At 51.7% G+C, this 12,075-nt stretch overlaps 1 protein-coding gene across 3 annotated transcripts in view; it reads right to left on the reverse strand.

The window, feature by feature from the left end:
- The window catches only part of trrap (transformation/transcription domain-associated protein), a 98,016-nt gene that overhangs the window by 47,532 nt on the left and 38,409 nt on the right, over window positions 1-12,075 (reverse strand). For all 3 annotated transcript variants that reach the window (XM_064322899.1, XM_064322897.1, XM_064322898.1), the window contains 6 exons: window positions 8,228-8,441; window positions 7,604-7,729; window positions 6,371-6,517; window positions 4,510-4,709; window positions 2,711-2,832; window positions 1,925-2,138 (listed from right to left, as the gene is read on the reverse strand). In XM_064322899.1, coding sequence (XP_064178969.1) covers window positions 1,925-2,138; window positions 2,711-2,832; window positions 4,510-4,709; window positions 6,371-6,517; window positions 7,604-7,729; window positions 8,228-8,441 — 1,023 coding nt within the window. The remainder of the gene's footprint in view (window positions 1-1,924; window positions 2,139-2,710; window positions 2,833-4,509; window positions 4,710-6,370; window positions 6,518-7,603; window positions 7,730-8,227; window positions 8,442-12,075) is intronic.

Genomic DNA, 12,075 nt, shown 5'->3' on the forward strand with positions numbered 1-12,075 from the left:
CATGCACCCCAGGCCCACACAGTCAAAAATGAGTCACCCTCACTGGACCCCCAGCGGTAAAGCCTCTTCATTGAATTTTAAACCCTAAATCAACATTTTTAACGCAGAAACAACCTGCCAATACATCTGTGAAAAGCCTCTACTTCACAGTCCAGACGGACTGCATTTCTTCAGTCTACACCACTCATTTTTACTACAAAATACACATCATAATAGATTTTTTTTGCTGTAATAGAGGAGTGGTGCTTCACCTGACTTCTTAACTTTATGACTTCTGAACTGCAGGGTTAAAAAAGACTCATAAGACATAAGCCATCTTTGTACCCTGATGGTGTACTGCTTTTATAAAAATGTTTAACCTCTCCTAATGGTAGGGTCACTCAAGGAAAAGTCATCAAATTTCATGCTGAAAAAATGAGGGGGTTTTCACTGCTGTTATACTCAGAAAGGGTCATTATTTTGACCTGAGCGCAAGACAAGGGTTAAAGAGAGTGTCCATCCTCCTATGTTGTATTCATACTGTAAGGCATCAATGGAGGTCAAAAAGCCCTTCGACAAAAGCCCAGCAATCATCGCCATCACGCTTTTTATTCCAGCTGCATCCCGACACATTCGACCGGGATACGGGCACTGCATAAACATGTGGGTCCACCGCTCTGGCCTGGTTCACATGCCGAAGGCGTCCGAAAATTAATCTTTTTTTAAAAATACTTTAGCATCGGCAAAACAAAAAAAACAATAAACACATTACTGCATCTTTTCATCTGCAGACCAATTACGGCAGGAAATGAGAAATGATTGGTTTCCGACCGCAGCGGAGTCTCTAATGCCGAGCCGAGGCAGGCGTCAGGTGGAGAAAGGGCCCCCTCCACCCTGTTATCACAGGGAGATGAATGGAGCTGGTGTGAGCGAGTGAGACAATAACAGCCGCTCTAACGATAAGACTGCAGCGTGGCGTGACTCAAGTGCCCGCGCCGGACGCCGCCCGCGCGGGAGCGTTAATAATTAACTGCCGGGCGGCTCCGCTGACTGCGGTGGAGACGGATTCCATCTTGTTTAGCGTAAACTGCCCCCGACGGCAGGAGGCCGCGGCACGGCGTGGGCCACGGCTCCGGGGGGGCCGCGAATCACCACGCGCGGAGAACGAGGCGGGGCGTGTCCGGAGAGGCCCTGAAACCGAGGCGGGGCGTGTCCGGAGAGGCCCTGAAACCGAGGCGGGGCGTGTCCGGAGAGGCCCTGAAACCGAGGCGGGGCGTGTCCGGAGAGGCCCTGAAACCGAGGCGGGGCGTGTCCGGAGAGACCCTGAGACCGAGGCGGCCGCGCGGCCCGGGGGCTCGCCGTGTTCCAATTACCGCCGCGAGTCTCATTATGAAGACGCTCGTCAGCCGGCGCGCTACGCAAAGCGAAGGGCTGAAGTGTTGAAGGAACCTACACAGCACGCTGAGCGGCTCCAACGCGGGGCGGTCGAGCGCGACGTGGTGACACGCGCAGACACGCGCAGACACGCGCAGACACACGCAGACACACGCAGACACACGCAGACACGCGCAGACACGCGCAGACACGCGCAGACACGCGCAGACATGGAGATAAACGCTCACGCGTCACAATGCTTGTGGGAAGTGTCACAGCAGGCTTGTACAGTAAGTGGATTTTTGGACACAATGCAGGGGCCTTTTTATGCGGGGCATAAAAAACTGAATACAGAAATTCTGCAAGTAGCCAATTTCTCTGCCAATACGAGTAAATACAGTGTACTTTGCAACGAGCGACTCCAAAAATAGCACAAAACATAACGCTCGTGTTACATTGATTTACTCACATTAAACAAAAAAAAACCTAAATCAATCATGACAGAGAATGATGAGGCTGAGAAAACAGCGAGCACCTGCTGTGTGCTCCACAGCACAGCCCTGGTAAGTACCTCAATGCACTGTTTGATCCAGAAGTGGCTGCCCATGGCCTCCCAGTTCTGGGAGCAGCAGATGTACAGCAGCCTCTCGAAGACGCGCCGCTTCATGGAGCTGTCGAACACTTCAAAGAACTTGGCCCGGATGAGCGGCTGGGCGCAGCGCAGCCCAGACAGGAAGGCCGGCTCCAGCTTGGAGGTGATGTCACTTCCTGAGAGGCTCTCGTCTCTGGAATGGAAGGGGGCGGAGTCAGAGAGACCAGGGGATCAGCGATTGGGCGAGCCATGCCGAGTGGCGTGCCAATGCCCTTGGCACGAGCGGAAAATAGTGACAATTAACGGTAAATAAAATTGGCTGACTGGAACAGCGAAGAGCTTACAGGACAATAATTGGTTAGATCCCCCAAACACCTAACTCAATTATTTCTGCATTATTCTTCTGGAGCCTCTTAAGGCTCTCATTACCCGAGAGTGCAGCGCACTCTGACTTTAACGCTGTGCAAAACCAACATGGGGAGCGCGGGGTCAGGGCCCCGCTGTGCGAGGGGGCGCCGCGGGGCAGCCAGGAGACACGGCGGGTGAGCGGAGGGGACGGCGGGGTGGCCGGCGGGGTGGACGCCGGCGGGGGTGCCGAGCCGGCGGGCTCACACCACGCTGCCCCCGCCCCCCCGCCCGTCTCCGCCGCGCCTCGGACCTCCCCGGGCCGGAACGAGGCGGCCTCCCGTCGCCGGGGTGACGGATAGCGCACCTGCGCGGGGCCCCAGCCCCGTAACGCGCCCGGTGATTAATTGCCGTAATTACCTGTAGACGTAGTTAACGAGGTCTAAGAACTGGCCGTTTAATTCAAGGTCATCTGGAAAGCGTTTCTCAATGTAGGTCATCATTTTCACCAGCAGAATGGACTTCTCCCTGAGATTGGGCATCTGTGGAGAGAGAGAGAGGGAGAGACGCGCTGATTGATTCAGTCCATTTATCTTTAATGTAGCGAGGGGCCCCGCGGCCCCACCCAGCCGCATACGTCTCCTCTCCCCGCCTCCCCACTTCAGAGAGACGCCCCGTCTCCCAGGGTTTGGGAGCAGGCACACCTGGGTCCGAGCTCACCTCCGCAGCGCCGAAGCAGTCGGCAGCCCAGTTTAAGCACGAAACCAGCGTGCTGCAGCCGGACCCTCCCCTGCGGAGCTACAAACCGACTCACATACTCCGCAGCTAGTGCAGGTGGACCCAGACTCAGAAGAGCTGCTGGTTCTTACAGGCATCACAGGCCGATCAAACAAAAAGCCCTTCCCTCTGACGATGTTTGCCAATTGATTTTGAACTTGCAGCTCGCAGTTATTCAGCACAGGGCCGTTTAACACGTCTTTGTTCTCACGCACGGAGAGACAAGGCCAGCAGCTGCGCGCAGACTGAAGGAAAGGTAATGACTGCCGCTCTCTTCATTTTTGCCGTTTCTTTTCCACCATTGTTTCTGCACGTGATATTGCACGTTGCTGCAAGGTAGTGATTTTCCCTGTTAGTTCTCCCATTCATGAACAGAAGATGCTGGTACCACAAGCTAAAGTGATTGCAATGTGTGTTCATAAGCCCCTGCCAATAACTCACACGCTCGTTTCAAATCAATGTCTGCCGCTTAGAGAGATGAGATGCAATGCTATCCTGACTAACCGTTGTTTAGATGAATAACCATCCTGACCAACCACTGTTCATTACGATGCAAAAAGTATTAGAACAAAAATGCTGCAAAACATCTCGTAACCCAGGATAACCTTCAAACGATTAGCATCCTGAGCATAACTCTGAAACGCTCTTCTTCCCCGAGCTCGCGTTAAAGTTCCCTTGGAATTGAACTCCTGACTCTGCCTGATGATCTCTCTGCCACCGTCCCCACACAGCCTGATCCCGGTCACCCTGTCAACCCCTCAGTGCAAGGCTTCTGGGTTTTGGGTTTTCTTCCTTGACACACACTGTACAGCTTTCATTTCTAATAGTACAACCAGGTAATGTAGAGATATGAGCAGGACCGTTCTTAGACTGAGGCTGTAGAATGTAGTGGAACAGAGGAGATAAACTGCACTGCGTGGGTTTCTTCGAGGCCTGAGAGAGGAGTGTGTCATTTTGTCCCATGTGAGCTTAAATGTTTGTCTAAATGGTGAGTCCTCTGTATAACTATCTATACAAGAAAAAGGAAAACAGCCTGAAGGTCAGTAAATAAATTCTGCCAAAACAAAAACTTTTTTGTTACTACATGCTTGCTTTCTGCCAGCACTGTTGTACTGACCTTATTTTTTTCAGTTTGTCTTTCGCAAAGCTTTCTTCAAAATGGGGTAAACAAATATGACTTCTGAGGCAAATCTGAAGACAGCATTAACTGTAGAGTGTTCCCTGTGAAATGTAAAACTGCAGTACTTCCAAAGGAGTTTAAATCGAGTATTACATGTTTGAAGGAAAATGCACCTGAGGCTTGTTCTAATACCTTTACAGGAGGACTTACAGCAGAATGGCGTAAGTAATTAAATGTTAATGTGAGTCACTGGAATGCAGCCTTAAAAAGTGAACCCTTGCTGTGGTGATAAAAGCACCCTGGTGAAGGTGAGAAATTTCACCTGGTTGGCAGCCATGGGGGAGTTGTTCTTCACCCACTCCTCGACTATCTTGACCACGGCTCGCAGGATCTTGGGGTCGGGCGACTTTTCGATGAGCGAGGTGAGGATGCTCTGAATGAAGCTCTTCCTCATCTCCATGTTCATGACGGACAGACGGGTCTTCACCAGGTCCAGGCTCAGCATCACCAGCTCGCTGGTCACTGAAAAGGAGAGAAGTCCAATTTCAACCACCGCAGACCCCACTCGCCCAAAAAGGACAGACACACAGGAGCACTGCAGACAACTGCAACATAGCTTTTCCAGATAATCCTGCCTTCGAGGACTACGCAATTTCAAAGAAAATCGGAGCAAACTTCCAGAGACCTCAGATAGCATTTCATGGCCGATTTGATGAAAGCAAGTTTTAAGGCCAAGATTGACACCAGCTGTTTTCAAAGTGAAATATTTCGTAACATTGGTCAAACATTGGGTGCCCTTCGATGTTGAACGTTGTAACCTCTCAAGCTTGCCTTGAGGGCTTCACCGTTCTCAGAAGAGTCAGTCGGACAGTCAGCCTGTCATTAATTCAGTGTGAAAGCGAGTTTGGGACCCACTCGCTCAGATACTAAATGACAGCCACTGCAAGGAGTTTGGTTCGCTGATACCATCTCAGAATCATTCTGAGTCAGGACAGTGTGTGCTTTGGCTTCAGTACATTTGCAAGAACAGCCACTACTTTCCTTCTCCAATTCAATAACTGCTGCTTAATTACACCCAGCCCAGAGATGCCAGTCTGCCCTCTGCTAAATGTTACTCTGTCTTCCTGCAGCACCCAGTGGTCAAATGTTGCCACCGCAAGTCAAAACCTCAGCGCATGTTTACAACTGTCATTTTGTTTCTGGTTCAAGGTGAAAAGCTTTTTTTCCTCCAGCTAAGAGACACTCGACAATAAAGGCATGAAATCAAGTCGGGGAAACATTCCCAGTGAAACTGCATATCTCCCCAGCACATCTCCCTCGCCCCGACGCTATTGTGAGCCTCTGTAAGGTGGCTTTTGTGCGGGCCGGGCAACAATGCGATGGCAGATACGCGAGCTCTGCGGAGGGGCTGGGAACACATCCGCAGGGGCCGCAATCTCACGCAGACAAGCAAACAGCACTAAGGTCAGCGTGCTGAAATGTCACCCCGTCTCTGTAAAGTCACACTGAGAGCCATTGTGCACAACCAGCGGTGCGCTCGCACTGACGGTCCACAGAGCCAGCAGCAGAGGAAACCGCCCCTTTAGGACAACGTGAGGACTTACACTCCGCTCCTGAAAATGATATGCCAGGGTGTGCGGGACTGGGTGTGTGGTACGGGCGTTTTGCCAGGCGTGTGGGACTGGGTGTGCAGTACGGGAGTTTTGCCAGGCGTGTGGGACTGGGTGTGTGGTACGGGAGTTTTGCCAGGCGTGTGGGACTGGGTGTGCGGTACGGGCGTTTTGCCAGGCGTGTGGGACTGGGTGTGCGGTACGGGCATTTTTCCAGGCGTGTGTGACTGGGTGTGCGGTAGGGGCTTTTTTGCCAGGCGTGTGGGACTGGGTGTGCGGTACAAGCGTTTTGCCAGGCGTGTGTGACTGGGTGTGCGGTACAGGCGTGTGTGACTGGGTGTGCGGTACAGGCGTTTTGCCAGGCGTGTGTGACTGGGTGTGCGGTACAGGCGTGTGTGACTGGGTGTGTGGTACGGGTGTTTTGCCAGGCATGTGGGACTGGGTGTGTGGTACGGGCGTTTTTCCAGGCGTGTGTGACTGGGTGTGCGGTAGGGGCGTTTTGCCAGGCGTGTGTGACTGGGTGTGCGGTACGGGCGCTCTGTCGGGCGGCTGGCGTTTGGCCGCGGGGGCTACCTGTGCTCGTCTCCGTGGCCCCTGGGGTGGCCTGTGGGCTCAGGTGCTCCCTCACCATCTTCTGCAGAGAGCGCATGAAGACGGAGATGAGCCGGTCGATGTAGCTGGAGTTGTAGCTGCAGGCAGACTTCAGGATCATCAGCGTCCCTGAGGGAAGGGTCACCATAATCAGGCCAGGCACAGACACTCACCGAAGTCAAGGCCAGGCAGTTACACGCACGCTAATAAATATGAAAGCTGACCACTTGAGCGAGGCTGAAATAAAAGAACTCTGAGTCACTGAGAACAAAGACACAGAACGCAGACTCTCTCAATCTGGCCCGAGGCACGAATGTAGTTTATTTTAAAAAGCATAAAGTCACCCCCTGGAAAGATGTCCACATGAGCGGTGTGCAACCCCACGCTGCCAGACTGCTCAACTCAGCCGAGAGGGAAAGCGAGCAAAATGGGAGACATGCCTCTGCTGACGGGTGAACACGTTAACAAAAGGGGCTCAGCTGACATTAACTCTGGGCCAGAGTGTCCAGCATGAAGATCAACCCTGCGCCCGAGGAGACCATCTTGGTCTTCGGTTCAAGATGGCTTATGACAGCGTGTTTAGAAAGGCTTAGTCTTGGTCCATTTGTGCAATAAATAAATAAATAAATAAATAAATAAATAAATCAGAAATAATGTCTGTCTTTAACTGTGCAGTCACACAGCTGAGATCAGTCTTGAACTGGTCACAACAAATTGGGGTGGGGGGCCTGGTCAATCTATCCACCATTATGTGCTGTCCTTGACTTTACGCAACACGTCTACACAACCATCTCAGTGGAAAAACAGAAAAATTTTTATCGCTTTTTTCCTCTCGTCAGTGACAGCTGAACTCATGTTGATGTGTATCAAAACAGTGTAACACTCGGTTAAATTACACAGATTTGAGGATGATGCATTAAAGTGGCAGGACTGCACTCCCCCTCTGACTACGCTGATCATTTCAGTTTGGTTGCAGGCACAGTGGTCTCTAGACAGTCATTACAACGCACTGTCAAACAGTTTAATCCACCTCCTAAAAAATACGAGCTATGCCACCGCAGACACATTTTCAAGGTTCAGTTCTCATCAAATAAAAGGACAAATAAAATCTGAACAGTGAGGGGGCTGTCCTGCTTCATGAATACAAAGCGATTTCAACGCCGTGCTGTCAGAAGACAAACATACTTGAGTGAATCATGTTTTGGGGTTCCTTACCAAACAGCTGCGTTGGGTTGGCGCTGGTGGCTTTCTCGTAGTTTGTGAGGCCCTCGTAAATGACCTTCCCCACGGCCGCGTAGAGACACTCCAGCTCCTCGTACTTGGAGGCCACTGTGGAGGAGCCTGTGAGGAAGTAGCAGAGCACTGGCTCCAGTCACACGCTTAGACTCTACATCCAAACACCACAACCAAACACCACAACCGCCAGACGCGGGTTTATAGGCTCAAGAACCACCACAACCTCCCCTAACGGAAGCCAAACCGGGTACCACACCTATAACTGCAAAAGCAACTTGCAGTTAAAACCCCCAGTTGACCAAAATGTACCGCGCCAGGCATGACAGAATTAGATACGTGTAATAAAGGATGGGCCCTCTGTGAGGCCAGCAGGGTGGGGTGAAGTTTAGGGAACACAGCCTTAATGACCGTGGGTTCCAAGCCCAGGATAAGTGCACGGCTTGACCTCAATTCCTCACCAGACTGACCTCCATTTGCTCAAGGCGGCAGATAATGGATTACAGATTGTGTCGAGCCGTCAGCGGGGTCGGCCGTCCCCGGATAACGGCGGCGGGCGCTAAAAATAGACGCCCGTATCCCGGGGAGACGGGGGCGGGGACTCACTGGGCTCGGTGGGGAAGATGCTCATGAGGCGGGAGAGCAGGGTGTGGACCGCCCGCAGCACTTTGGTGTTGCCGCAGGTCATGCAGGCGGCGATGCCGCGCTGCAGGGGCTTGAAGTGGGCCAGGATGGCGGGGGACTGCAGCACCGTCAGCAGGAAGCTGAGGATCTCCAGCCCCGTGCAGATGTTGGAGAAGTTGGCCTGGGTGGGCTGCTCCTGGGAAGGGGAGGGATAAAGCCAAAGGTCAGGACTGGCTCAACCACACACCCTGGCTCTCAAACAGGCTCCTCCCTGTGCTTGAGAATCTATTCCTTTGTCATTCCATTTCATTAATAAGCCATTCATTAAATTATTCATGAGCATCAAAAACTTGAATGTCTTTGATGTGTATGAAAGAAAGTATATGAAATAATACAGGCACAGAAGACCAAATGAGGTGAAAGAACTAAAGAACAAAAAGACCTGAGTAGACAGTGACTGGGATTGGCGAGTGAAGTTGGCTCCACCCCTGAGACGCGAAGACAATCAAGTAAAAAGGCCTTCTCCGTTCAGCCGGGCAGTTTCGCTGGATATTCAAGCCCATTATTGCAGCCTGTCCCTAAGTCGCTAACTAGCAAGCACAATGGAATGATGAAAAGCAATCAGATTTTGGAGTGTTGTTCATTAGGGTTAATAAGGCTGGCGAGCGGGTGGAGCGTGCGCTCCCCCACGGGAGGAGGGGGGGGGGGGCGGATACAAAGCCGCTCGTTTGGTGAGGCGAGGAGGGGCTGGCGCACAACGATCCGCACACAGGAAAACAAAAAAGCCTCAGTCAACTGGCAGCGAGCAGCGATAACCCTGCCTGGCTCCATCTTAGAACAACGCTGATATGAAAGCAAGGGGGGAAAAGTCACAAAAATAAATAAATAACACTGATCTGTCTGGACTGTATTTCTGAAATAGATACTTGCCTGGACAAACGCCACGTTCATTCTTTACTGCCCTAGAATCATGATGTCTTAAAAAGACAAATTTAAAAATATATATATATATAAAATTTAAAAAAACACAATGCTCGTGAAAAAAATTCCAACATTTTTATACCAAATTTCCCTCTCATTATGCATGGGTTCAGGTAATGATTTCATGTTTTGTTTGTGCCGATTTTTCGAGTTTTATGTCAAGATTAGGCTTCTGCAATCGACATGAAACTAGAGAAAGAGCTGGCAGGCACTCACTGACTTGCACACGACTGTCAAAACACTGGGGAGCACAGACTAACTGTTGTGCACAGTCTGGCTGTTTACAATCTATCCTGGAACAGTCTTCTGTCCTCTATCATTCTTTACAAGTGTTAAAATGGCCCACTAGAGTGCCATATTTACATTATTGGCAAGCTACCGCCTAGTAAATTATCCTAGCCAGCCAATTCTAAAAGAGCATGGTGTGAATGCGTTTCCTGCTGCTTATTTATTCCTTTGAAATGTGCTTTTCGTATTCTGCAGCGCATCACTTTCTCACACGTGGATAATTACTGCGGAAAAACTATATATACTTCTGATTACATGCCACGAAACCATTCTCCTTTGCGATAGCAGCTTCACAGGGCCCTGGTTAAGAGAATGCTTTATGCATTCTGCTTTGACAACAGACGTTTTTTTTTTTTAATTAAAAATTTGTGTTTGAGTGTCGGTGGAGAATCTGAATGGCAGAAATGAAAGAGGCCGTCTGATTAACATTCCAGGCACGGAAGGGTTAAGCAACTGAAGGGCCATCGGAAGGCACTCCTGATCCGCCACGCCGGTGTGACAGCGCCCCGCCTTCCGCATTAGGCAAGTTTACTGCACCGCAGGCCGTGCGCTGAGTAAAAGCAGCCCTCGCAGTTCTCCCCGTCTCAGCTTTAAGACAAATTAAGCTATCGATTTCCCTCCTTGTACATGTATTGATTTGGTTTTGTTGTCTAAAATGGGACCCAGCCACCCTGAGAGCCATTCACCCATCCCCTATACGTAATGTGGGTTCTGAGCGGTGAAGTTCTCCCTCTCTCTCTCTATCTCTCTCTCTCTCTCTCTCCCTCCCTCCCTCTCTCAGACGCAGACACCTGTAAGGCTTCAGAGTGCTCGGAATCCGAAGGCGCGCTGCACAGGCGAAACGCGCCGCTCCAACGCAGCGCAGCGGGACAGGGCACCCGCGCGACCGGGCCAAATTACACGGGCTCTTTCGTAAACAAATAAAGTCACGGAGCGTTGGAGCCGCCGGGCTGATGGGGCTCCCCGTAAAGCCGGCCTGTCATTACTTCAGCAGGTAATTTACGTCCGGGGCCCAGGCAGAGAGGAGATAAAGGTACTCTCCGCGAGAGCGCTCCCTCAAATTGACATTATGTTATTCCGACATAAATGAGGAGCCAAATTTTCCTCGTGCGCTAATTGCTGTGAAGCAGCCAGTGAGAGCTCAGCTGTGTGGCGGGGGAGCGCTGTGAGCACGGGCCCCTGACAGCAGGACGGCGCGGGACGCGCGCCGCTGCGTTTATAGCAAACCGCCCCTCTGCGTCAGTCTCCCCGCCCGGACTCAGCTGGATTCTTACTTCACTTTCATTGTACTCCACAAATATTGTTCTTCCACAGACTTTCATGTGGAATCGGGCCGCCGTGCGCTAAAACGCGCGTGAATGAGAGAGCGGGCGCACACGCGCGTGAAAGAGAGAGCGGGCGCACACGCGCGTGCGCGGGCACGTGGGGTCGCCGCGGAAACGAGCGTGCATGCGTGCGAGCCAGCAGTGGGGCCTCCATTTTCTCTCTGGAAGAAAACTACACACAGCAACAAGCAAGCCCAGCATTCATATTACACATTCCCTGCATGAATGTAAACTGCAGCGAATAATGTGAGGATTGCTGCACAATAGCGGTCAGATGTGAGGCTGGTCAAAGCTGCTAAATGCTTGGGCATTACAGTTCCGGTGTGTCAATGTGATTACATTAGCAGACTGCTAAAACTGTCTGGCGCAGGAGCACGGCACAAAACCTTCTGCTGGCTGTACGGAATGACTCTTCAGAGCAAGAAAGCGTTCGCCTTTGACTCTGCATGCGCACGGATTACTTATTCTGCTGAAAAAAAGTGCTATTCCAAAAAGAGGATGAGTGCCGTCAGACGGACAGCAGAGAGGCATTAAATACCTTTTTAATCCCCTTTTACAGGAACCAAGGCCACCGCGGGGCCTTCACACTTTCAGAACACTCCAGACCAACCGGATGCCAGCCCTGCAAATGCTTCCTGCACTCTGGGGCCCCGGAGGAAATTTCAGGCGTTACAATTAGAGCCTCGAGCAAGTTTGAGGCGCCGCAGCGTGTGCGGGTGCCTGTGAGGGCACGGCACCGAAACGCAGCCGATCGGCGCAGAGGGGCTCTGGCGTGCCGGGGCCGGGGCCCTTTAATGGCAGGACCTCCGTCTGACATTTGAATCGGTCACGCCGACCTTCTCCAAAAAGGAAGAGAGAGCCAAAGAGGGTATCAATCCAGGCAGCGGAAAACTCAAATAAAGCACTTAGCACCGACGCCTCGCTACGGAGGACCCAGACAACAAAAGACAAACCCGAAGAGCACGGCCTGCATACAGATTCGGGACAAAAGACAGAACGCCGCTCCCGGCACGGACTGCACCAGCCGAACTATTGAAGGTGAAGCCCTTGGGAACCTTTGAAGAGGCAACCTGAGAAGCGCAGATCAATAAAAAGGTCTTTCTCACAGGCAAACAGAAACGGCATCGATCTGCCCGAGTCCAGGCCACACAGTCCACACACTGAAACTCAACGCATATCGGTCTGGCTCCCAGGCCACACTCACGCGGGCGGCGGCTGGGTCCATTTCAAACGGAG

The sequence above is a fragment of the Anguilla rostrata genome, chromosome 2 (genome assembly GCF_018555375.3).
Source record: "Anguilla rostrata isolate EN2019 chromosome 2, ASM1855537v3, whole genome shotgun sequence".
Lineage (NCBI taxonomy): Eukaryota > Metazoa > Chordata > Actinopteri > Anguilliformes > Anguillidae > Anguilla > Anguilla rostrata.